This window comes from Musca domestica, unplaced genomic scaffold, assembly GCF_030504385.1.
Source record: "Musca domestica strain aabys unplaced genomic scaffold, Musca_domestica.polishedcontigs.V.1.1 27, whole genome shotgun sequence".
Classification (NCBI taxonomy): Eukaryota; Metazoa; Arthropoda; class Insecta; order Diptera; family Muscidae; genus Musca; species Musca domestica.
Genome location: NW_026712286.1, coordinates 11,202,727 through 11,230,617, shown reverse-complemented (window position 1 = coordinate 11,230,617; position 27,891 = coordinate 11,202,727). Strand labels below are relative to the sequence as shown.

At 32.5% G+C, this 27,891-nt stretch overlaps 1 protein-coding gene across 1 annotated transcript; it reads left to right on the top strand.

The window, feature by feature from the left end:
• Positions 1–118: 118 nt before the first annotated feature.
• On the top strand, positions 119–22,210 carry LOC101891268 (CD151 antigen). Its single transcript, XM_020039963.2, has 7 exons — positions 119–373; positions 4,202–4,535; positions 17,687–17,773; positions 17,834–18,025; positions 18,098–18,193; positions 18,252–18,548; positions 18,618–22,210. The coding sequence occupies exons 3-7, from the start codon at positions 17,696–17,698 to the stop codon at positions 18,663–18,665; spliced, it is 711 nt and encodes a 236-aa protein (XP_019895522.1). The 5' UTR covers positions 119–373; positions 4,202–4,535; positions 17,687–17,695; the 3' UTR covers positions 18,666–22,210.
• The last annotated feature ends 5,681 nt before the right edge of the window (positions 22,211–27,891 follow it).

The window sequence follows — 27,891 nt, the reverse complement described above, 5'->3', positions numbered from 1 at the left end:
GGAGAGAGGAGTGTGTATGTTTGTGTTTTTGGCTGGTTGGCTGGCTGGCTGGCTGGCCAGCAATACAAAGCCTCTCTTTGTTGGTAGAAATTATAAAAAACCCCAACGTCAAAGTGTTCCCAGTCTCAGTTCAACGACGGTATTGCAAGTAAACGAACGAACACGGTTTGACGACGACAAAACGTCTTCAAGTTAAAGCGCGGGCGCACAAATCGCAGACAAAGAAAACGGATAACTAAATTTTTTCGATTAAATAAAAACAGACGAAAAAAAGAAAAGAAAATAAAATAAATAAAAATTAATTTTTTTGGCATTAAAAATAAAACCGAAGGCGGTAGAAATTAACAGAAAAGCCAAAAAAATAAAATAAAAGGTGTGATTTTATTTAATTTTAAAGGAAAGACAAAACAATATTTTAAAGAAAAAATTGCAGCATTTTTTTTTTCAAAGCAAATATAAATTTTTATTTAAAGTCACCCTTGCCTCTATTTGTCTGGCAAAAATAAAAAAAATTGTCATGAACCTGCATGTTTTTGGTGTTGTGGTTGCTGCCGCTGCTGCTGTTGAACCTCCAATAAAATAGAAACAATTATGCAATAATTTGTTTGTTGTTGCTGCTGCAGCATGTTTTTGCTGGTGCTGCTGGTGTTGTTTGCGCTGGCCTGATGGAGGCTTTTGCAAGTGAATTTGAAAACAAGTTTTTGTTTAGTTTTGGTTTTTTTTTCTGTAAAATTGAATTGTAACCCAAATTCATAGAGTTTGCAATTAAATTAAAATTTGAAAAAAAACGGCAACGTAATCGATCGTATAGAATTTATGAACAGATTAGCAAAATCAAATTGAAACACAAAAAAAAAAAAAACAAAAACAAAAATTTAAACTAAAAAAAGAGAAAAAAACTAAACAAAATTAAATACAGTGGGACCAAGAAAACAAATAATTTTAAGTTTTTTTTCAATTTCTTTTTTTTTCAACGAAACAAGTGTCGCCAGCGGACAGAGGAATTATTTTTTCTGTAGAAAAAAGTGTCCTCAGGGACCTGAGCACATTTTTTGTCTATAGAAAAAAGTGTCCTCCCCCGACTGAGGAATTTTTATACCCTCTACCATAGTATGGAGGGTATATTAAGTTTGTCATTCCGTTTGTAACACCTCGAAATATACATTTTAGACCCCACAAAGTATTTATATTCTTGATCAGCATAAAATTCTATGTCGATTTTGCGATGTCCGTCCGTCTGTGGAAATCACTCTAGCTTCCGAACGAATTGAAGTAGATTGATAAAATTTTACTCAAACGTGTATTATGTCTGCAGGACTTTTGGTATTGAAAATGAGCCAAGTAGGTCTACGTTTTGGTATAGCCCCCATATAACGGTACCTCCGGATATTCCGTATTTTGATGATTTTAGTGACAATATTTATGGGAATTGTTTCAAATTTAGTATTTGAAGTTCGTAATGGATACTGCAGCCTAGGGCAGAAAAATTGTCTGTGCAGGTCCACGTCTTCGTATAGCCCCCATATAACGGTACCTCCCGATATTCCATATTATGATGATTTTAGCGACAGTATTCACCGGAATTGTTTCAAATTTGTTATTTGAAGTTCGCAATGGATACTACAGCTTCGGACGGAAAATTGTCTGTGCAGGTCCTCGTCTTCGTATTCGGTATTTTAATGATTTTAGCTACATTATTCATCGATTTTTTTTAAGTTTCGCTTTTGAATATATTAATGGCTTATGACAAAAGTAACGTATGCAGATGGACAGAAAAAAGTGTCGTCAGCGTCCTGAGAACATTTTTTTTATAGAAAAAAGTGTCCTCAGAACCAGAGACATTTTTTTTCTATAGAAAAAAGTATTCTCAGGGACTTAAGGATTTTTTTCTATAGAAAAAAGTATCCTCAGAGACCTGAGAACATTTTTTTCTATAGAAAAAAGTGTCCTCACGGACCTGAGAATTTTTTTTCTTTAAAAAAAAGTGTTCTCAGGACCTGAGAGATTTTTTTCCTATAGAAAAAAGTGTCCTTAGGGACTTTAGGAATATTTTAAAAATATTTTTTTCATAGTTCGAAGCCACGTAGATTAAAAAAAAATAGTTTTTTAATAGTATTTTTTTAACTGTTCACCAACGTTGATTTTTTTTTAAATATTTTTTTAAATAGTCACCAACCTGGATTTTTGTAAAATATATTATTTTTAAGTTTTTCATCAACGTGGATTTAAAAAAAATCAGAAACCATTTTTTAAAAATTTTTTTTTTAAATTTTTTTTTGAAATGTTCAACAACGTGGATTTTTTAAAAATATTTTTTTTAAATATTCAACAACCCGAATTTTCTAAAAAATATATTTTTTAAATATTCAATATTTTTGGCAACGAGGAGTTTTTAAAAAAAATATTGTTTAAATATTCACCAACGTGGATTTTTTTTAAAAATATTTTTTTTTAAATATTCACCAACGAAGATTTAAAAAAAATATATTTTTTTAAATATTCGTTTTTTTAAAATATTCACCATCGTGGATTTTTTAAAAAATATTTTTTTAAAATATTCACCATCGTGGATTTTTTAAAAAATATTTTTTGGAAGTTCGAATCAACGTGGATTTTAAAAAATTAAAAATTATATTTAAAAGTCCGAAGTAACGTGAATTTATTAATAAAATATTTTTTTTTTGAAGTTCGAATCAACGTGGATTTTAAAAAATTAAAAATTATTTTTAAAAGTCCGAAGTAACGTGAATTTATTAATAAAATATTTTTTTTTGAAGTGCGAATCAACGTGGATTTAAAAAAATTATATATTTTTAAAGTCCGAAGTAACGTGAATTCATTAATAAAATATTTTTAAAAATATTCACCAACGTGGATTCTATAAAAAAAGATTTTTTCTAAATATTTACCACCGTAGATTTTTCCAAAATATTTACCAATAAGAATTTTTAAACAAAATAAATTCGTGAATTTTTTAAGAAATAACGTGAATTTTTTAAGAAATATTTTTTTAACATTAACTGACGTGTATTTTTTAAATACTTTTGCCAAAATGGAATTTAAAAAAAAAATATATTGTTTCAAAGTATCATCCAACGTGGATTTTAAAACATATATATATATATATATATATATATATTTTTTTTTTTTAATATTTTAAAAAATATATTTTTTAACGTGGATTTTTTAAGTTTTTTTCAAAATATTCTCCACATATATTTTAAAAAAATATTTTTGTAAAGTATTAACCAACCTGGATTTTTATAAAAATATATATTTTTTTTATATTCACTAACGCGGATTTTCATTTTTTAATAGTCACTAACATGGATTTTTTAAAAAAATATTTTTTTTCACCAACTTGGTTCAAAACAAAAAAAAAAAAAAAAAAATAAATAAATAAAATATTCACCAACTTGGATTTAAAAAAAAATATTTTTTTTCGTAAATATTTTTGCCAACGTGGATTTTTTAAAAACTATTTTTTAAAATATTATTTTGGATTTTTTCAAAAAATTTTTTCAAACGTCTAGTTTTTCATTTGGTTCCCCTGTCTCTCTGTAATACAGGTTTAGTTTTTTTTTCAGTTTCATATTTTTGTCAAATTGCAATAACGAAAAAAAGAGCATAAACTTGTTTCGTTTTGTTTGTTTTTATTTTGCTTCAGACCATACATGTCAGCAGTAACTGTTCCGATACGGTCACACACTCGCGCATGGTGTGAGCAGTGAATTAAACAAAAAACAAAACAGAGGCAACAACAAAAACTTAAAAAAAGACAATTATTAAACAAATCGAACTTCAGAACAAAAAGCCACAAGACCAAGAGAATGGAGTATTGGACGGACGGACAGCCAACGACATTGGTCAAGAATCAGAATGGGTTTGTGGCTATTCAGTTGTTGTTGTTTTTGTTTTCTACCTTATGTGTTTGGAGGCTGGTACGAGCCTCCTTTCGCTTTTTTCCATCATTGTCAGCAACAACAACGACTGAGATTAAACAACGGTAGCAACAGCAACAATAACCGACAACGAATTCTGGCATCTAAATGCTACAGTGGGAGATTTCTCTTCCAATCAAATGAAAAAGAACACCTGCCGAAGCATTCTTTAATTTTTTAAAATGATTTTCTAATAAATAATTGAGAATCATATTTTAATTAAATTTATTTGCTTTTTTCTTCTATTTCTATGTGTCTAGTTGTCATTTGTAATTTGAGGCCAAAGGAGAGGGAAACCAATACCAGAGACTGAGAGTTTTGTGATCTCATATTTTGTCTTGTGTTGTGTTGTAATTTTGTACGATTGTCGTGTGTAACAAATTTCGTCTTCTCCGCTGCCGGTTAACTTTCGCTCTCTCTCTCTCCCTCGTCTATTCTGAATGTTTTGCTGAAGTTTGAGAGGTTTGAAATTGCAATACGTTGTACAGGTGGCCTCCTCTCTCAACCCTTCTCTTCGTGAGTGTCAGTGTAATATAAACAGCCGCCAAAATTGGTCGACTTACGAAAACATCGTTTGTAATCAGTGACCTCAGTGTAAGTACATACAAATACATACATATTTAATTTGAAACTATTAAAAAATAATATAAAAATATGTTTTTTCGCATCGAAAAAAGTGAAATAATATTTTTTTCGTATAGGGATATATTTGTAGTAATTTTTTGGGTAAATAAAAAATTAAAAAACAATTTTTTATAGAGAAAAAAAAATCGATAAACATTTTTTTCCCATAGAAAAAAAATCGTTAGAAAATTTATTTCGCATAGAAAAAAATCGTTAAATATATTTTTTTCGTATAGAAATACATTTGGAGTAAATTTTTGGGCAAATAAAAAATTCAAAAACAATTTTTTTATATAGAAAAAAAAAACGATAAACATTTTTTCGTATATAAAAAAATCGGTACAATTTTTTTCGTATAGAAAAAATCGTTAGAATTTTTTTTTCGCATAGAATAAATTAATTATATATTTTTTCGTATAGGGATACATTTGTAGTAATTTTTTTGGTAAATAAAAAAATTAAAAACAATTTTTTTTTACTGAGAAAAAAAAACGATAGACATTTTTTTCGTATATAAAAAATTGGTAAATTTTTTTTTCGCATAGAAAAAAATCGTTACAAATTTTTTTTCGCATAGAAAAAAATAAATATATTTTTTTCGTATAGGGATACATTGGTAGTAATTTTTTTGGGTAAATAAAAAATTCAAAAACCATTTTTTTATGGAGAAAAAAAACGATAAACATTTTTTTCGTATATAAAAAATGGGTACAATTTTTCGCATAGAAAAAATCGTTAGAAATTTTTTTCGTATAGAAAAAAATCGGTCGACATTTTTTTCGTATAGAAAAAAAATCAGTCGACATTTTTTTCGTATAGAAAAAAAATCAGTCGACATTTTTTTCGTATAGAAAAAAAATCAGTCGACATTTTTTTCGTATAGAAAAAAAATCGGTAGACATTTTTTTCGTATAGAAAAAAAATCGGTAGACATTTTTTTCGTATAGAAAAAAAATCAGTAGAAATGTTTTTCGTATAGAAAAAATTGTTAAAATTTTTCGTATAGAAAAAATCGTTATGAATTTTTCTCGTATAGAAAAAAATAGTTAGAAATTTTTATTTTAGAGAAAACCATTCGGCAACAATCCAAGTAGTTGGTTCCTTAAAAAAAAATAAATACTTTTTATAAAACCCTCGTTATTTTGCAAAATTGTGTTTTAAAATCCACTTTGTTGGGAGTCTTTAAAAATTATTTTTTCAAAAATATGAAAAAATATTTTTTCAAAAATATTAAAAACATATTTTTTTAGAAATATTAAAAAATATATTTTTCTAACAATTTTTTTCAAAGTTCGCCAAAAAATATTTTGTTGTTGCAAAATTTTTAGGCTTTATCCCTTTATTGTTGTTTTTATAAAAACAACGTTTGTTTATTAGTGGAGAACGATGGTAATGTTTACCAGGGGGTAAGGCAGGGAATACCTAGGTTTCGGAAAGAGCCACCAATCCTCATCAGTTCCCTTGTTTTTTGTCTGGGATATTCTCCCCAGAAGTTATTTTAAAAATAACTTCTATGACAAAAAACATTTTTTACCCAAGTGACGAGATCGTAAGCTCAATAGAAGAGGAACCAAAGAATTAAATAAAACTAAAATTCTTTTGGAAAGTCTTCTAAATCTTACAACCGCACTTATAAACATTTACATCTTTCTCCACTTGTTATGCTTTCGTTCAACCTGAACGAAGAAAAAGAAATTTTGCAACAACAAAATACTACGGTATCCCGAACAAACAAGCCACACTGTTCCAAAAAATATTTTTTCAAAAATATTTTTCACATTTCACATTATTTTATAATTTATTTAAATAATTTTTTTTTTAATATTATTTTTTTTAAAAAGAACCTATTTGTCTTTTTCTTCAACACACAATTTTCCCCTAAAAGTATGCTATACTACTTGTTAAATTCCTCCAAAAAGCCTCTCTCATTATTTGAAATGGTGCTTTTGACTTAAATCTTTTGTTTTCTAAGGGGAATATTTGTAAAATGAACATCTTTTCATTGGATTTGCAGTCTATGTTCGTATATTTAAATATATTTTGACTTGGGTTATGATTATTGAAACTGTTGACACTTTGTGGGGTAGGTTCCACATTACAAATGAGTCAGATATGGACTAACTTTGTGAAATATGTTGAAAAGTTCTTGAAGTACCAGATATATTGGACCACTTCATTTAATCCTGATAAAAATTCTTGGAAGTACACAACTTAGAGAACTTTCGAACTTGTATAACTTAGAGAACTATCTAACTTGTATTGTAATGTTTAATCAAAATATTGATATTTTGTGGGGCAAGTACCAGAAGGAGTGGGCCGTTATGTCACATCTTCACAGCCGATCTTGCGTTAGTAGATATATATTGGGTTGTGTGGAATTTGAAGAGAATCGGATGCTTATTTGGAATTTTATGAGTGTTTTGGTTATTCCAAATTTCGGACCCTTTGTGGGGCAGGTACCAGAAGGAATCGGCCGATGTGCGCCATTTTCGCTTATAGCCCATTTCATGAGCGTTTTGGTTATTACAAATTTTGACGACTTTGTGGGGGAGGTACCAGAAGGAGTGGTTCGATACATTCCGTATTTACACCAGATTTTGTATTAATGAACTTATTGAGACATGTGAAATTTGAAGAGAATCGGATGCTTATAGCCCATTTTATGAGCGTTTTGGTTATTCCAAATTTTGACCTCTTTGTGGGGGAGGTATCAGAAGAAGTAGGATGATGTCTACCACCTTCACACCAGATCTTGTGTTGATAGAAATATTGGGATGTGCCGAGTTTGAAAGCAATTGGATGCTCATTTCGCATTTTTTTGAGAGTTATAATTATTCAAAATTTTGACCCGTTGTGTGGGAAGTATTAGAAGGAGTGGGCCGACGTAAACCATCTTAACACCAAAACTTGGCTTTTTTAAAATATTGGAATGTGCGAAATTTGGAAAGAATGCTTATTTCGCATTTTATGAGCGTTTTGGTTATTCAAAATTTTAACCCCTATGTGGGGGAGTTACTACAATGAGTCCATTTTCAAATTTTGAGGCTGAGCATTATTTTTTCATAAACTATATTTAAATTTTTTGAAAAACATTTAATTTTTGCTAGTCCTTGTCGTGCACATCTACATTTGCTCAAAAGTATGCTTTAGTTTTTGTAAAGAGCGCCTCTCATTGTTTCATTTCACGTTCGTGTCTTAAGTCTTTTGTTTTTCAGAGGGAATGTTTGCATTTTTTGGGTTAAAAAACATAGATGTAATTTTGAAAATTTTTCAATGTTTACATTTAAATGTTAAAATTAAAAAATAAAAAAATAATAAAAATTAAAAAAAAAAATAAAAAAATAAATAAAATAAAATAAAATAAAATAAAATAAAATAAAAAAATAAAATAAAATAAAAAAATAATAAAAATAAAAAAATAATAAAAATTAAACAAATTTTAAAATAAATTAAATTTGCCAATTTAAAATTAAATTTTTCAATTTTTACATTTAAATGTTAACATTAAAAAATAAATAAAGAAAAAATAAAAAAAAATTAAAAAATAATAAAAATAAAAAAATAAAAATAACAAAAAAAAATATATATATAAAATAAAAAAATAATAAAAAAAATAATAAAAATTAAACAAATTTTAAAATAAATTAAATTTGCCTAAGACCAATTTTTATGACTTTGTCATCTCCTATGTGCGATTTTTCTAGATTTTACTTAGTTATACTTCTAAAGTTTTTTTTTTTAATTTTGATCTTCATTCAGTTTACCCTTTTTTATTTGCCATGAGTAATAGATTTCTCTTTTCCTATTAACTAAATCGCATTTTAAGTTCATTCTGAATCATCAATTTTTGTCAAGCATGAAATCATTCAGAATCATTTTCTTAAAATTTGTTTTTGCATTGCAAATTGCTGATGATGATTGTTGCGACTTTTTTGTGGTGCTCTAAAACATGTCATTTAAACATTGTTTTCAACCCAGCAAATATCTCTCAGCCCCGGGGAGATGTTTACCTACCACTGGTGGCATCGACATGAATAATGACTTGTATTGTTCAGGGCTTAATGGCCTGCGGAGGGGAGGCCTGGGGGGATGACGGAGGTATCACAACAATTTTTAACAATTGTTTTGATGCAAGTTTTTTTTTTTGCGGGTTTTTTACGACTCTTTTAGTTTAAAACAGGCAATAACAACGAAAAAGGTTTATTTTTTTCAGGGAGCATCATAAAAAATAATTTGCCATACAAAATAGAGTCATTCATCATCACCAGGTGTTAAGTCACATGAAGCAAAGAGTTTTTTAAATTTTCAGAATTTTTTTCAGGCTTCTGTGGAGAATATCCCACACATGTGTGGATATTTGAAAATAAATTTTTTTGACACCCACACAAAACCGCTTTATTACCTCCCCAAGAATATCATCAACCTCCAAAAAATAAAGAGCCAAACAAAGTGTCGTTTTGATAAAAAAAGGTGATTGTTCATTTTTTTAAAATATATTTATTTATTGGAAAACAAATCTCCGAGTCTGCCACCACCGACCACTGCTAATTGCCAGATATTTGTTGCTCAAAAAGCCAGAGCCATAAAGTACAAATATTTATTTATCCAAAATTTTTTGTATGCCTTGTCTTTTTTTTGGTTTGTGTGGTTGGTGGTGATATTTGTTATTGGCCGGTCTTAGTTTGATTGCTGTTCATGAATTTTTCATAGCCACATTAAGTACATTTAACCATGACCTACATTCCCTGGCAACAATAACAACAACAACGAAAAACACTACAAAACAATTCACACTACCTCCAAACATTCAAACAAAGAGAGAGACTTTGCCAAGCCAAGAAAACACCAGCCATCAAATGAATTTTAAAAGAAGAAGAAGTAGCCCACTAGACAAACAAACAAACCAGCAAACACCTCACAAACTCTTGTCAGCCATGAATGAATGAGAATGCCAGGCACAAAGCAGCCGACAGAGGCAAATTACAAAAAATTTCCCCCCTCCCCATTTTGTTGGTACCACAATTCTAGCTTTAATTTAAAGTCATGTAATAATTATAGAAGCCATCGTTAAGTAAATAATAATTTTGGGTAGAAAAAAATCGAGCATCATTCAATGGGTCGTCACTCCTGAGTCGGACTCCAGCATGACTTTAACCGAAACCCCTGAAAATTGCATTCACCTCAGCAAGCCTTTCATATAATTTCAACTTGCCTCGATCTCATAATGATTTGTATTTTATTTTCCATTTTTATCTGAGAGCCAACCACCACAAACCATTTTGTATTCTTTAATTATCAAAAAATTTTTTCACTCCCCACATACAAATGGGAAATTGAACAAATTTGTCTATAAACCACCGTGGTGGGGGGTTAATTGAAAATTTATATATATTTTTTTTAAATTAAAATCTATTTTTATAAACAAAAAAGATGTGAATTCATATATAAATATACCCTTTACTATACAAAAGACTTAAGACACGAACACCAAATTCAAATGATGAGAGAGAGGCTTTTTGTACAGTTTTACAAAAAGTGAAGCATACTTTCAGGGCATTATGTGGATATGAATGACAAAGGAAGTGAGGACGAGAAAAAACAAATAATTATTTTTTGAAATAAATAATAAAATTAAAAAAAATACATATTATTTAAATCTGCGAAAAAAAAGACTATTTTAATGTAAAATTTCAAAAAACGGGTTTTTTTTCTTCCAAAAAATTATTTTTCATAGAAAAAACCAAGGGGATTTTTTGAAAAATATTTTTTTCAAAATATCAACCCACGTGGATTTTGAAAAAAATATTACAAAGTTCTTCAAAAAATTATTTTTCATAGAAAAAAAACCAAGGGGATTTTTTGAAAAACATTTTTTTAAAATATCAACCCACGTGGATTTTGAAAAAAAAATACAAAGTTCTTCAAAAAATTATTTTTTATAGAAAAAAGCCAGGAGTATTTTTTAAAAATTTTTCATTTTTAAAATATCAACCCCCGTGGATTTTGAAAAAAAATGCAGAGTTCCAAGCAACCTTGATTTTTTTAAAAAATATATTTATTTTTTTCAAAATATGAAGCAACATGCTTTTTGTAAAAAATATTTTTTTCAAAGTGTCAAGCAGCTTGGATATTTTTTTAAATATTTTTTTCAAAGTGCCAGGCAGCTTAGATATTTTTTAAATGTTTTTCAAGGTATCAACCGACGTCGTGGGGGGTTAATTGAAAATTGATATATTTTTTTAAATTAAAATCTAATTTTATAAACAAGAAAGATGTGAATTTTAAAATATACTTTTTATTAGTCAAATGACTTAGGATACGAACATTAAATTCCAATGATGAGAGAGAGAGGCTTTTTGAAGGAGTTTAACAAAAAGTGAAGCATGCTTCTAGGGCAATATGTGGATATGAATGACAAAGGAAGTGAGGACGAGAAAAAAAAACAAATTTTTAGAAAGAAATAAAAAAATTAAAAATACACATTTTTTTAAACTTTGAAAGAGAGTCTCTTTTAATTATAAATTTAAAAAAACGTGTTATTTTTTTTTTTAAAAAACTAAATCTTTTTCATAGAAAAAAATTAAGGGGATTTTTTGAAAAATATTTTTTCAAAATATTAACCGACTTGGATTTTGAAAAAAAAAAAATTGCAAAGTTTTTTTAAATATTTTTTTAAAGTGTCAAGCAGCTTGGATATTTTTTGAAGCATTTTTTCAAAGTGCCAAGCAACATGGATTTTTTTACAAATATTTTTCAAAGTATCAACCGACGTGGATTTTGAAAAAAAATATTTTTTAAAGTGCAAAGCACCTTGGATTTTTTAAAATATTTTTTTTTAATGGCCAATCTACTTTGATTTTTGTAAAAATATTTTTTCAAGCGAAGATTTGAATAACAATATTTCGTAGTGACTTATCATTAACTAGGGACGGCATTCTGCTATAAATAGAGGACTCTGAGACCAGCCACGCTACATTAGAGTGTTCTGAGGACAGTTATTCTACAGTAGAGCCCTCAAAAGCCAGCTACTCTTCAGTAGAGCCCTCAAAAGCCAGCTACTCTCCAGTAGAAGCGTCTGCCAACCAGCCACTCAACAGTAGATGCACCTGAGGCCAGATACTCGGCAGTAGAGGCCTCTGATGCCAGCTAATCTACAGTAGAGACCTCTGAGGCAAGCTACTCCACAGTAGAGGTCTCAGGGGCCAGAAACTCGTCAGTAGAGGCCTCTTAGGCCAGCTACTTTACAATAGAAGCCTCCAAGGCTAGCTACTCTATAGTAGAGGCCTCGTAAGCCAGCTACTCCACAGTAGAGGCCTCTGAGGCCAGTTACTCTACAATAGTGGCCTCTGAGGCCAGCTACTTTACAATAGAGGTCTCAAAAGCTACCTACTTCCAAAGACATATAATATAATAAGATGGGACATTACATTGTTACTCTTCTTCAACAGATGGCGTTATAATTTAACAGAGCTGACACATTTTAAGGGTTGTTGTTGATTTTTATCGGTTCAATGTACAAGGAAATGCTCTGGAATAAATTTTTGAGAACATGTCTTTCATACCTGATATTTTTTCCGCGTAAAAATGGAGGACCATTTTTCGGCGATTTCGGAATAACATATTTTTCTAAAATGTCCAATGCATTTCTGTTATGTCGCCTGCCATATATTACCTGATATAAAAATTAAAGCTCATATGCATTTTGCCCAGTCTTTATAGTTTTATGTCTTTACTACTTCACAGTTGAGACCACTGAGAGCAAGCTACTGAAGTCATTTACTCTACAGTAGAGACTTGCTTGGTCAGCTACTCCACACGCCACCTACTCTACATGCCACTTACCCTGAGGCTAGCTACTCTACAGTAAAGGCCTCTGAGGGGAGCTATTCTACAATAGAGGGCTCTGTGACCAACTACTCCACAATCGAGGCCTCTGAGGCCAGCTACTTTACAGTAGTGGCCTCTGAGGGCAGCTACTCTACAGTAGATGCCTCTGAGGCCAGGTACTCTACAGTAGAGGCCTCTGGGGACAGCTACTCTAATGTAGAGGGCTATGAGTCCAGCTACTATACAGTAAGGGTATCGTAGGCCAGCTACTTTACAGTAGAGGCCTTTGAGTTCGGCTGCTCTGCAATAGAGGCCACCGAAGTCAATTAATCCACAGTACAGACCTTTAAGGCCAACTACTACACAATAGAGGGCAATGAAGTCAGTTACTCCGCAGTAGAGGCCATCTACTTGACAGTAGAAGCCTCTGAGGCCATCCATTCCATAGTAGAGGCCAGCTACTCTACAGTAGAGGCCTCTTAGGCCATTTACTCGACAGTAGATGCCTCTGAGGCCAGCTACTCGACAGTAGATGTCTCTGAGTCCAGCCAATCTACAGTAGAGGTCAGCCATTCTACAGTAGAGGGCTCTGAAGTCAGCCACTTCACAGTAGAGGCCAGCTATTCTGCAATAGTGGCCTCTTAGGCCAGATACTGAATAGTAGAGGCCTCTGAGGCCAGCTACTTTACAGGAGAGGCCTTTGAGACCATCTACTCTACAGCAGGGGATTCTAACGCCAAATTTTGTTTTTTTTTCAAAACTCTAGTAAAAATGGTTTATTTTTAAATATTTTTAAAATTTTAAATATTTTTCAATTCAATATTCTTATAACAACATTTCGTGTTGACTTCTCATTAACTTGACACGACATTCTCCTATCAATGACTACTTGAATATTGAGTTTAATTTTATATTTTTTTTATTTTTGTAAAAAACAACAAATTATCATTGAAGTTCGTCGATTGTTTGCTAGTGTCAAATGGAAGTAAATTCTGGAAATAAAAATAAAATTGTTCGCTGGTTAATGAATCACAGCTGACGATCTAATTTCTCAACACGCTTGCAAAAAAAAACCCGAAACTTCAATAAAAACATTTAATGAATATGGGTGATCAGGTGAGCATAGATTTGAACGAACCAAAAAAAAAAAAAAATGACTTGATATAAATTTCATTGATTTGATTTCCGAAAAAAAAAAACAATTACTTCCCATTAGCCATTAGGTTTGATTTGAAACTCAGTGTAATTCTCAACCAGCACACACATGATCGAAACATATTTCCAATATATATCAGCAACTAGAACAACAACGCACACCGACTTTACCTTGACCACACACCAACAGACAAACATAGATTTTTCGCTTTCAATTCGTGAATTCGAATTGTGGCCTTTATCCGATCCGATCATTTGTCTGTCTCACTGTCTTAATGTCTCAAAATTAGTTACGCCAGAAAATTAAATTCACACACAAAAAAAGTTCGCAATAAATTTAAATTAATTGCAGGTGAACAAAAAAAATGGTTGTTTGAATTCCAAAACTTCCCTTTCGCAGTCATTGCAATTCGGTGTTCCTTCTTCCAAGATCCCGCCACTTAGATAATTTTATTTTAATTAATTGTTAAATATGAGTCGTCTCATTATTTCGGATGTTTTTCTGAATAATGCATTTACAGCGTTCTGCTATTCTGAAAATCTGGGCAATTAATTGCGGGCAAATTTACATAAATTTCTCGGTTTGAGGTGTGCCGTGAAATTAAGTGGCTAATTAGAAGTTTTGAGTAGCTAACAACAAAAGTAAAAAAACAATAAAAAATTTTCAAAAATTCTGACAAGATTAAAAAAATTACCGGAGAAACTAAAATGCAGCTACTCATTACAAGAGGTCTCTCAGATCACGTACTTTTCAGCAGTAACCCCTCAGATCAGCTACTCTATAGCAGAGAATGCTTAGCTGGGCTGGAAAAGTACAGACGTCTCTCAGCTACTTTAGTTTTAAAGTCCTCTCAACTCATAACTGAAATGTAGAAGTCTTTCAAGTCGGCTTCTGAGTCCGGCTACTCGACAGCAGATGCCTCTGGGGCCAGCTACTCTATATTAGAGGCCTCAGAGGCCAGCTACTCTAAAGCAGAGGTCTCTAAGGCCAGCTGCTCTAAAGTAGAGGCGTTTTAGGCCAGCTACTTAAAAGTAGAGGCCTTTGTGGCTAGCTACTCTACGGAAGAGGCCTCTGACGACAGCTACTGCACATTAGATGTCTCTGAAGCCAGCTATTCCACAATAGAGGTAACCTACCTTACGGTAGAGGCTTCTAAGACCAGTTACTCTAGGGTAGAGACCTCTACGGCCAGCTACTGTTCAATAGAGGCCTCAGAAACCAGCTACCTTACATTAGAGGCCAGTTAATTTACAGTAGGGGCGAGCTACTTCGCAGTAGAGGTCTCTGAGGCCAGCTACTTTACAATAGAGGCCTCTGACGCCAGTTACCAGACAGTAGAGTGCTCTAAGGCCAGTTATTTTACAGTAGGAGCCTCTGATGACAGCTACTCCACAGTAAAGGCCTCTGAGTACAGCTACGCTATAGTAGAGGCCTTTGATGCCAGTTACTCAACAGTAGCGGTCTCCGAGGCCAGCTACTCTACAGTGGAGGGCTCTGAGGAAGCTACTTTACGTTAGAGGGCACTATGGCCAGCTACTCTACAGTGGTCAGCTACTTAATAGTAGAGGCCTCTAAGGTCAGCTACTTAACAGTAGAGCCCTCTGAGGCCAGCTACTTTACAATAGAGGCCTTAAAGGTCAGCTACTTTACAATAGAGGCCCTAAAGGTCAGCTACTGTGCAGTAGAGGCATCTGAGGCCAGCTAATCTAAAGTATAGGCCTCTGAGGTCAGCTACTTACCAGTAGAGACCTTAACAGTAGAGGCGTCTGATACCAGCAACTCTACAGTAGAGGCCAGCTACTTTACAATAGAGGCTTCTGAGTCCAGCTACTTTGCAATGGAGGCCTCTGAGGGTAGCTCTAACCTCTAAAACCAGCTGCTATACCGTAGAAGCCTCTTAAGCTATCTACTCTACAGTATAGGCTTCTTAGGCCATCTATTCTACAGTAGAGGCTTATGACGGCTGCTATTCAACAACAGATGCCTCTGAGGCTAGCCAGTAGAGGCCTCTGAGCTCAGCTACTCAACGGTTGAAGCTAGCTTCTCTACAGTGGATTGCTTTGGGGAAGCTAGTCTACGTTAGAGGGCACTAAGGCAAGCTACTCTACAGTGGAGATATTTGAGCCCAGCTACTCGACAGTAGAGGTCTCTGCGACCAGCTACTCTACGATAGAGGCCTCTGAGACAAGCTACTCGGCAGTAGAGGCCTCTGATATCAGCTAAATATTTGAGGCCAGCTACTCGACAGTAGAGGTCTCTGAGGTCAGCTATTTGACAGTTGAGGCTTTAGAGGGCAGCTACTCCACAGTAGAGGCCTCTGAGGCCAGATACTCGACAGTAGAGGCTTTTGAGGCGAGCTACTCTGCAGTAGATGCCTCTACTCTACAGCCCTACTCTACAGTAGAGGCCTCTTAGGCCAGCTATTAAAAAGTAGAAGCCTATTGGGTTAGCTTCTGTACAATAGAGGGCTCTCAGGCCAGCTACTCTACAATAGATGCCTCTGATGCCAGCTTTTCTACAGTAGAGACCTCTGAGGCCTGCCACTCAGCAGTAGAGGTCTCTAAGGTCAACTACTCTACAGTAGAGGTCTCTGATGCCAGCTACAATACGGCCATCTACTTCACTATAGAGGGCTCTGAGGCCAGCTACTCTACAGGAGAGTCCTCTAAAGCCTGATACTCGACTGAAGCGACCTCTGAGACCAGCTACTCAAAAATTCCGAAAAAATAAAAAAACGCAAATATACGGAGTAGAGACTTGTTAGGTCAGCTACTCAGAAGCAAAGGTATCTGAGGCCAGATAATCTAAAGAAGAGGCCTCTGATGCCAGCTACTCTACAATAGAGGCCTCTACGGCGAGCTACTCTACGCTAGAGGCCTCTGAGACCAAATTCACTGCAGTGGAGTCTCTGAGAACACCTACTCGACAGAAGGGCCTCTAAGGGCAGCTACTCGACGGTGGACGCCCCTAGGGCCGCTAGCTAATATAATAGAGCCTCTGAGGCCAGCTACTCTGCAGTAGAGGCTTTTGAGGCACCTAATCTATACTAGAGGTTAGCTACTTTACAGTAGAGCTCTTTGACGCCAACTATTCTGCAGTAGAGCCCTCTGAGGCTAACTATTTAACAGTAGACGCCTCTGCGGCTAGCTACTCAACAGTAGACCCCTTTGGGGCCAGCTAATCTGTTGTAAAGGCCTCGGAGACCAGCTACTCAACAATAGGGAACTCGAAGGCGAGCTACTCTACACTAGAGGTCTTCGAGGCTAACTACTTTACACTAGAGGCCTCTGAGCCCAACTACTTAACAGCAGAGGCCTCTGAGCCCAGCTACTTAACACCAGTGGTCTCTCAGACCAGCTTCTCAACATTGGCGATATTTGAGGCCAGCTATTCGACAGTAGAGGTCTCTGCGACCAGTTATTCTACAGTAGAGGCCTCTAAGGGTAGCCCCTCTGAAGTAGAGGTCTTTAAGGCATCTAATCTACACTAGAGGTTAGCTACTTTACAGAACAGCTACTCTGCAGAAGAGTCCTCTGAGGCCAACTATTTAACAGTAGGGGCCTCTGTGGCTAGCTACTCAACAGCAGAGGCCTTTAATGCCAACTAATCTATTGTAAAGGCCTCTGAGACCAACTACTCAACAATATAGGCCTCGAAGGCGAGCTACTCAACACTAGAGGTCTTTTAGGGCAACTAATTTACACTAGAGTCCTCTGAGCCCAGCTTTTTAACAGTAGAGGACTCTGAGCCCAGCTTTTTAACAGGAGAGGCCTCTGAGCACAGCTACTTAACACCAGAGGCCTCTGAGACCAGCTACTTAAGACCAGAGGCATCTGTGGCCAACTACTCTACACTAGAGGCCTCTGAAGCCAGCTGTTCTTTAGTAGGGGCCTTTGAGACCAGCTATTAAAATTTAGAGATCACTTGATCTGCTCAAGAGTATATGTCTCTCAAGCCAGCTGCACTTTTTTCCTGCATTTTAGATACTCTACTCTTTTAGAGGGAGCTCTGATTCTAGTTGCCTTATTTACTCTGGCGATCTTCAGAGTCCCCAAATTTTTACATTCCCAAAACTTCCTAGTTACCCTGAAAATTTATAAATGTTTTTCCTCTCTCCTCTCTCTCTCTCTCTTTCCAGGGTGACAGCATGGGTTTTAGTTCGCGCATGGACTGCTGCGGGCAGTTCGTCAAGTACAGTTTGTTTGTATCGAATTTTGTGATTTTTGTAAGTAACCTTTACTGGACCTTCTTTGGAATCATAAATTATTTGGAAACTTTTTTTCAGGTTGGTGGTGCCACTGTATTTTGCCTGAGTCTCTGGACCCTGGTCGATCGTAGTTTTATGAATGAGCTGTTGGGTACAAATTTATTTTCCGGTGCCGTTTATGTTCTACTCGTTACCTCCGTGGCCATTTGTTTGCTGTCCTTTTTAGGCTGTGTGGGAGCGGGCAAGGAGGTGAAATGTTTGCTGCTGACGGTAAGGGAGATTCTCTCTCCCCTTTCATTTCTCTTGATTTTTTGTTGATTGAATTCTTCTCTCTTTGTGCAGTATTTCATAATGGTGGCTCTGGTCTTTGTAACCATGCTGATTGGTGGGATTTTGGGTTATGTATTCCGTGAAAGGGTCCAGCAAACCATGCGGCAGGTGAGTTTTATCCGGATTTGATTTTGATTTTTTTTTTATTTTAAAATTTTCTTTTCAGGAAATGCGTTCCTCCATGGCCTTGTATGGCAGTCGCCGTGACATTACCATTGCCTGGGATCAAACCCAAGAACGTCTCCAGTGCTGCGGTGTTGACACCTGGCATGATTGGAATCGTTTTGGTCCCATACCTGAATCTTGTTGCCAGGAGATCTTTGGTGGCCAACGCAAGGAGTGCACAATATTCCCCACCATTACGAATTTATACAATCAGGGTTGCCTCTATGTTACCTCGAATTTTATACGTGATCATGCCGCAGTTATAGGTGGCACCTCCATTGGCGTGGCGATTGTCATGGTGAGAAAAAGAGATCAAATAGTTATTTGAATTTATTTTAATTTGGTTTTTATTTTTTCTCCCCCCCAGATATTTGGCATGATCTTCTCATGCCTGCTGTTCAACATGATTGAATAGTAGTAGCCTGCCGCCGTTAGTCTGAAGAGCTTCTTTTTGTATTTATATCAGGTTAAAAATTTCATTTAAAAAAATCCGTCACAAAATCGAGGAGTTTCACAAAATAGTTTAAGAAATTATATCCGAAAAAAAATTGCTAGAATATCATCATTTATGTCAAATTGGATAGCCAAAGTAAAATTTTCACGTTGGGCGCCACTTGGTTTTGAGAGCTGCGAAAAACATATCGGATCACTTTTTTTTTTAAACATTCCCAAGGCAAATAGTCTTGGATAGATGTTTCCGGAACAAATTAGCTAAGAAAGTTAGAATTGTTGAAAATCTTGATACACGTTGGGCGCCATTTTTGTAAAATGTATTTCTTCGTCAATTTTTTGGAAAAAAACTGCTAAAATAATTTGCAACATTTTTCTGAAATAGTCGCTAATGTCAAATTCGCTAAAAAAAATCTTGATATATGTGGGGCGCCACTTTTGTAAAATGTATTTCTTCACCAATTTTTGGGGAAAAAACTGCTAAAATTATTTGCAAAATTTGTCTGAAATAGTCGCTAATGTCAAATTCGCTAAGAAAATTACAACTGTTGAACATTTTGATATACGTTGGGCGCCATTTATTTTTAATTTATTTCTATGTCAATTTTCTGAAAATTGCTTCTAAAATGATTTGCAAATTTTTTCTGAAATACTCGCTAATGTCAAATTCGTATAGATAAAGGAAATTATACGTTGGACGCCACTTGGTTTTGAGGTCAGCGAACCACACATCAGGTCACTTTTTTTTAAACATTCCGTTGGGCGCCACTTTTGTAAATTTTATTTCTTCGTAAATTTTTTTTGGAAAAAAAACTTCTAAAATTATTTACAAATTTTTTCTGAAATAGTTGCTAATGTCAAATTCGGATATGCAAGGGAAATTTCACGTTGGGCGCCACTTGGTTTTGAGGTCAGCGAACAACATATCGGATCATTTTTTTTTAAACATTTCCACGGCAAATAGTCTTGGATAGATGTTTCCGGCACAAATTAGCTAAGAAAGTTAGAATTGTTGAAAATCTTGATACACGTTGGGCGCCATTTTTGTACATTTTATTTCTTCGTCAATTTTTTGAAAAAAAAACTGCTAAAATAATTTGCAAAATTTTTCCGAAATAGTCGCTAATGTCAAATTCGCTAAAAAATCTTGATATACGTTGGGCGCCATTTTTGTAAAATGTATTTCCTCGTCATTTTTTTTTTGGAAAAATTACTAAAATTATGTGTCAACATTTCTGGAATATTTGTTACTGTCAAATTGTAAGACCTAGGGAAATTTCGCGTTGGGCGCCACTTGGTTTTGAGGTCAAAGAACACAATGGGCCACATTTTTGTTAAATATTCTAAAAACCAAAAGTATCGGAAATATGTTTTCATCACTAATTACCTAAAGAGAGTTTCAATTGTTGAAAATCTTGATATACGTTGGGCGCCACTTTTGTAAATTTTATTTCTTCGTAAATTTTTTGAAAAAAGCTTCTAAAATTATTTGAAAAATTTTCCTGAAATAGTCGCAAATTTTTGTAAAATGTTCTAAAAGCCAATAGTATCGAATATATCTAATTACCTAATCACTAATTACCTAAAGGGAGTGAAAATTGTTCAAAATCTTGATATACGTTGGGCGCCATTTTTGTAAATTTTATTTCTTCATCAATTTTTTGGAAAAAAAATGCTAAAATAATTTGCAAAATTTTTCTGAAATAGTCGCACATTTCTGTTAAATGTTCTAAAAGCCAATAGTATCGGATATATGTTTTCTTCACTAATTATTTAAAATGAGTTACAACTGTTGAAAATCGTGTCATACGTTGGGCGCCATTTTTGTAAAATGTATTTCTTCGTATTTTATTTTTTTTTTTTTTTTTGGAGAAATTACTAAAAATATGTGTCAAAATTTCTGGAATATTTGTCAATGTCAAATTGTAAGACCAAGGGAAATTTCACGTTGGGCGCCACTTTCTTTAAAGGTCAGCGAACACAACGGGCCACATTTTTTTGTTAAATCTTCCAAAAGTAATTACCTTAGGATACATGTTTTCATCTGTTATCACATTTTTGAAATTTGTCACAACTTTTGAAATTTGTGTTACACGTTGGGCGCCATTTTTATGTAAATCTTATTTTTATGTCAATTTATTGAAAAAAAGCCACACAAATTATATTTAAAAAATTTTCTAGAATAGAAGTTAATGACAAATTCGGATAGTCAAAGGAATTTTTACGTTGGGCGCCAATTGGTTTTAATGTCATTGCATGCGACATGGATTATTTTTGTGAAAGAAAAAAAGACCTAAATAGGTTTGGACAAATGTTTTCATGGCAAACTACCCAAGCGAGTTACTCTTTTTGAAATTTTGTATTATACGTTGGGCGCCAGCTTTGTTAATATGCATTTTATACCAAGCATCTATGCAATTTATGAGTAAAAATTTCTAGAATAATCATTTTAGGGATATTTCATTTCACATGTGAGTAAAACGTTGGGCGCCACTTACAGTCAAGTTTTCAAGATTTTCAAAAAAAAATAATTGGTCGCCACTTTTATCAATAGCCACCAACTATATAGACCTAGAATCATTTTTATGACGACTGGGTGTCAGTTCCAACCGTTGGATGCCATTTTCCATTTAATAACATCCAAAATTGTCCCTTCTTATTTCGGGCGCCACTTAGGGTTAGAGTTATTGAAAATTTCGTTAGACATTCTTTACGGAAAAATGGATTTTCAAATCAGGGAAAACGTTGGGCGCCACAGTTATCAATAACTCACAACTGCCAAGCGTTGGGCGCAATTTCCACTTCTAAGATAATCCATAATTCCCCATATTTTTTTCTGTCAAAATTACTTTAGAAGGATGTGCTTAGACCTACCTAGCCTACCAGAGCACTCATCAAGGCGGCTGGGCGCCATTTCGAATTTCAAATCCATCGTTTATTATCCGTTATATTTTTTTAGATAAATTGGCTGGGTTAAATATGACTAGACCTAAATAGGCACTAATTACTTATTCACTTCCAAGATCAAACGGCTGTCAGAAGCTCTGCCCGCCATTGGGCGCCATTTTTTATTAATAATTTCTTCTGGAATTACTTCCACCGAAATTGCTTTGTGTATCGTTACAAAAATCAACCCGGATTTTGATGAATACTGCGTGACCCGCTGTTGGGCGCCATTGCCTTACATGTTCCGACCCTACTTTCTTTATCATTATATAAACAACATTGGTGTGAACTGGAGGTATCTAAATCCGAATAGGTCTTGGTAATGGTTTCTCTAAACCCATTTATGTAAAAAATGACAATCCACGTTGGGCGCCAATTTCTTACCTTCTCCCCTCCGGTATTTTATTGGCACAAATCCACATCAAATTAGGCTAGGATGAAAGCATCTAACTCCAATTGGACCGTAATAAACACTTTCAAGTGCTTTTCTTTGTAAAAATGTCATGACCCACGTTGGGCGCCACATCAAATATTTAAATTCGAAATTTCGATTTTCATTATATATCTCTACCTAAATAATTCAGGAGTGACATATCATTTTCAAGAGCTTTTTTTGTAAAAATGCCATGACCCACGTTGGGCGCCATATCAAATACTTAAATTCGAACTTTGATTTTCATTATTTTTCTCCAACTAAATAATCCAGGAATGATATCTACAAACCCCAAAAAAAGTTTGCCTAGATGATTTCTAAATCTTTGCGTGTTTAAATATTTTCCCACATTGGGCGCCAATTAAATGACGTAATTCAGTCTTTAATTTTCAAATTTATTTCCTAAATTGTATTTCCGCTATCCAAATAGACTTAGCTAGAACTACCTTATTCAATATTTTCGAGCCTATTATAATGCAACACCATAACCTCCCGTTGGGCGCCATTTCTGTTCCACATTTTGTCCCTTCATCCCTCATTTAATGTTTTTTTTTCACCATTCTTTTTACAATTATTCTTATATCGTATTTCGTTTATATTGCCCAATAATTGTTTTGTTTTATAGTATTTTTTTTTTCAAATTTACAAAAATTTTGTTTATAGTTTTTAAGGTAATTAAAAAAAAAAAATATATATAAATATAAATAAATTAATTAAGATAAAAAATTAAAAAAATAGTTTGTAAAAAATTGTTATTTTGTAAAATAATTGTAAAAATTGCAATAAAATATTGTTAAAATAAAATTTATTAAATAAAAAAAAAAAAACAATATTTTTCCTAGTTTTACAAGGAATAATTAAGAAGTTTGACATTCGCCATACGTTAAATTAAGAGGTTCCAGATGAACTCTTAACAAATAATAACAATAGGGAAGTTGGTTGTTATATTCGATAGGAGTTTATGATGAAAAATAAGAAAGTTGACATAAGACGTACTTCAAATTAAGAGATTCCATATGAACCGTAACGAATAATAACAAATGGAGGTTGGCAACGCTGCCAATGCCGCTTAAAATGTAAACAAGCTGTGTAACAACGCCTGCCTTCATGTGATCAGCTGTTTGGTGTATAGTAGCAAGTTGTAACTGATATATTAGGGGTTTGTGTTATATTTACCGATTTCTTTTGTTTGGAGACCCCCAATGAAATTCGATGGAGAATATTTTTTCCTTTACCATAATTTTTGTAGGAAGACGACTTTTGGGAGATTTATCGTTAATTTGGAAATAGATCAAAATATTGATATAAATTCAGTAGATTAAATTATAAAGGATTTTTCAGGGGTTTGTGTTATATTTACTAATTTCTTTTGTTTGGAGAGCCCCAAGGAAATTCGATGGAGAGTATTTGTGCCTTTAACACTATTTTTCTACAGAGACGCATTTTGGGAGATTTTTTGTTAATTTAAAAGTAGTATAAACTATTCCAAGAAACTCAGTAGATTAGATTAAAGGCGATAAATTTGGGATATATATTATATCTACAGATTTCCTTTGGTTGGAGACCCCCAATGAAATTCGATGGAGAATATTTTTGCCTTTGACACCATTTTTACATATAGACGGATTTTAGGAGGTTTATCGTTAGTTTGAAAATAACTCAAAATATTGATATAAATTCATTAGGTTAGATTATAAAGGTCTTTTCAGGGTTTTGTGCTACATTTGCTGAATTCTTTTGTTAGGAGACTCCCAAGGAAATTCGATGGAAAGTATTTTTGCCTTTGGCATCATCTTTCTACAGAGACTTATTTTGGGAGCTTCGCCATTAATTTGATAATGGTACAAAATAGTCAAACAAATTCATTAGGTTAGTTCAAAAACCGATATTTTCGAGACGTTATGTTATGTCTACCGATTTCTTTTGGTCGGAGACCTCCAGTGAAATTTGATGGAGAATGTTTTCTTCTTTGATATCACTACGCTAAAATTGAGTATTAGGGAAGGTATGGTCGTTTTATGGATCAAAGTATGAGTTAGGCCTAACAAATTGTCTAAACTATATTTGAGCTAATATTTTAAGGATATATACTACGTTTACAAGTTTCTCTTGCTCGGAGACCCTTGATGAAATTTTGTGAAGAATATGTTCTTCTTTAATGTCACCTGCCTTAAATAAAGTATTAAGGAGGATCTGACCATTTTTTCGAACAAAGTATCAATTAGACCTAAAAATACTCTTGGCTGTATTGGAATGGTCATTTTTAGGATACCTGTTATATGTACAGATTTCTGTTGCTCGGAGACCCTTGGTAAAATTGTATGGAGAATATTTTCCTTTTTGGTACCACTTCCCTAAATTGGAGTATAAAGGGGCATATGGACATTTTTTCGCAAAAAAGTATGAAGTAGATAAAAAATGGTCTAGGCTATATTGAAATCGATATTTTAAGGATATATGCTACGTCTACAGATTTCTGTTGGTCGGAGACCCTTAGTGAAATATTATGAAGAATATTTTCTTCTTTAATATCACCTACCTAAAATAAATTATTAAGGAGGATCTGACCATTTTTTCGAACAAAGTATAAATTAGACCTGAAAAACACTTTCGACTATATTTGAGCCAAAATTTCAAGGATATATGCTATGTCTACAGATTTCTTTTGCTCGGAGGTCCATAGTGAAATTTTATGGTGAATATTTTCCTTTTTGGTACCACTTTCCTAAAATGGAGTAAAGAGTGGCCATTTGGAGTAGATATGGCCATTTTTTCGGAAAAAAGTATGAAATAGATAAAAAAAATGGTCTAGGCTATATTGGAACCAATATTTTAAGGATAAGTGCTACGTTTACAGATTTCTTTTGCTCGGAGACCCTTGGTAAAATTTAATGGAGAATATTTTCTTCTTTAGGGTCACCTGCCTAAAATAAAGTATTAAGGGGGTTCTGGCCATTTTTTCGAACAACGTATAAATTAGACATAAAAACACTTTTCACTAAGTTGGAATCGATAATTTTAGTATATATGTTTTATCAACAGATTTTTTTTGGTCGGAGACCCAGAATAAAATTTTATGGAAAATATTTTCCTTTTTGGTCCCACTTTCCTAAAATGGAGTATAGAGGGTCATATGGCCATTTTTCGGAAAAAAGTATGAAGTAGATAAAAAAATAGTCTAGGCTATATTGGAACCGATAATTTAAGGATATATGCTACGTCTACAGATTTCTTTCGGTCGGAGACCCTTGGTGAAATTTTGCGGAGAATATTTTCTCCTTTAATGTCCCCTGCCTAAAATAAAGTATTAAGGGGAATCTGGCCATTTTTTCGAACAAAGTATCAATTAGACCTAAAAAACACTTGACTTAATATTTTTAGGGTATATGTTATATCTACAGATATCTTACGGTAGGAGACCCTTGATGAAATTTTATGGAAAATATTTTCATTTTTGATACCACTTCTCTAAAATGCAGAATAAAAGGACATATGGCCATTTTTTGGGAAATAAGTATTAAATAGATAAAAAATGGTCTATGCTGCATTAAATCCGATATTTTAATTGGATCCTATATTTAACGTCTACAGGTTTCTTTTGCTCGGAGACCCTTAGTGAAATTTTATTCATTTTAAATCTTTTTTTCCAAAATGTACACGAAATATACTACAGTAAGGCATTTAAAGTTTAAAAACTAAATAACGATACTCCTCGTAGTTTTATTTTAGCAAAAATCGTGGTTTCGAAATTTTATCTAAGCCAAAGAGATGCAATTTTTAGGACGACTCATGAGCAGCTTAGCACGGGCATCAACCGTCAGCATTGCCAGCTCAGAAACATTCAAAATGTTTGTTACCGAAATTCACCACACACTAAAGGGGAACTTAGACTCAATACATTATGTAGGAGATCCATTATTTGAACTCTGAAAAATTTGGATTTTTAATATTTTTCAAAAACTCCATATTTTTGATTTCTTTAAAAAAATAATTTTTAAAAAATCTACGTCGTTTATTTTTTCGGAAAAAAATATTTGTTTTTAAAAATCCACGCTGATTTGAATTTTTACAAAATAATTTTTAAAAGATCCACACTGCTTCGAACTTTGAGGAAGTGATTTTTAAAAAACATCCTCACTGCTTCAAACTTTGGAGAAATTATTTTTAAAAAATCTAAGCTGCTTCGAAATTTGAGGAAGTGATTTTTAAAAAAATCCTCACTACTTCAAACTTTGGAGAATTTGTTAATATTTTAAAAAAATAATTTTTAAAAAATCCACGTTTGTTAATATTTTAAAAAAATAATTTTTAAAAAATCCACGTTTGTTAATATTTTAAAAAAATAATTTTTAAAAAATCCACGTTTGTTAATATTTTAAAAAAATAATTTTTAAAAAATCCACGTTTGTTAATATTTTAAAAAAATAATTTTTAAAAAATCCACGTTTGTTAATATTTTCAAAAAATAATTTAAAAAAAATCCATGTTTGTTAATACTTTGAAAAAAAAATTTTAAAAATCCGCGTTTGTTAATATTTTGAAAAAAAATAGTTTTTAAAAAATCCATGTTTGTTAATACTTTGAAAAAAAATTTTAAAAATCCGCGTTTGTTAATATTTTGAAAAAAAAATAATTTTTAAAAAATCCACGTTTGTTAATATTTTAAAAAAATAATTTTTAAAAAATCCACGTTTGTTAATATTTTAAAAAAAAATAATTTTTAAAAAATCCACGTTTGTTAATATTTTAAAAAAATAATTTTTAAAAAATCCACGTTTGTTAATATTTTAAAAAATAATTTTTAAAAAATCCACGTTTGTTAATATTTTAAAAAAATAATTTTTAAAAAATCCACGTTTGTTAATATTTTAAAAAAATAATTTTTAAAAAATCCACGTTTGTTAATATTTTAAAAAAATAATTTTTAAAAAATCCACGTTTGTTAATATTTTCAAAAAATAATTTAAAAAAAATCCATGTTTGTTAATACTTTGAAAAAAAAATTTTAAAAATCCGCGTTTGTTAATATTTTGAAAAAAAATAGTTTTTAAAAAATCCATGTTTGTTAATACTTTGAAAAAAAATTTTAAAAATCCGCGTTTGTTAATATTTTGAAAAAAAAATAATTTTTAAAAAATCTACGTTTTTGCATTCTGTAGAAAAATATTTTTTAAAAAATCCACGTTTTTGCATTCTGTAGAAAAATATTTTTTTAAAAAATCCACGTTTTTGGATTCTGTGAAAAAAATAATTTTTAAAAAAATCCACGTTGCTTCGAACTTTGAAAAAATATTTTTTTAAAAAATCCACGTTTGTTAATACTTTGAAAAAAAATTAAAAAATCCACGTTTGCTAATACTTAAGAAAAATATTTTTTAAAATATCCAAGTTTTTGGATTCTGTAGAAAAATATTTTTTAAATAATCCACGTTTTTGGATTCTGTGAAAAAATAATTTTTTAAAAAATCCACGTTTTTGGATTCTGTAGAAAAATATTTTTTAAAAAATCCAAGTTTTCGGATTCTGTGAAAAAATAATTTTTTAAAAAATCCATGTTGCTTCGAACTTTGAGAAAATTTTTTTTAAAAAATCCACGTTTGTTAATACTTTAAAAAAATAATTTTTAAAAAATCCCCGTTTGCTAATACTTTGAAAAAATATATTTTTTTTAAAATCCACGTGGGTTAATATTTTGAAAAAATATTTATTTTAAATCCACGTCGGTTAATATTTTGAAAAAATATTTTTTTTTAATCCAAGTCGGTTAATACATTGAAAAAATAATTTTTAAAAAATCCACGTTTGTTAATAC

Excerpts from the sequence above, each read along its gene's own strand:
- LOC101891268 (XM_020039963.2), top strand. The coding sequence starts at position 17,696 with ATGGGTTTTAGTTCGCGCATGGACTGCTGCGGGCAGTTCGTCAAGTAC. Across the intron at positions 17,774-17,833 it reads TATCGAATTTTGTGATTTTT|GTTGGTGGTGCCACTGTATT; the intron begins GTAAGTAACCTT and ends ACTTTTTTTCAG. Across the intron at positions 18,026-18,097 it reads TGAAATGTTTGCTGCTGACG|TATTTCATAATGGTGGCTCT; the intron begins GTAAGGGAGATT and ends CTCTTTGTGCAG.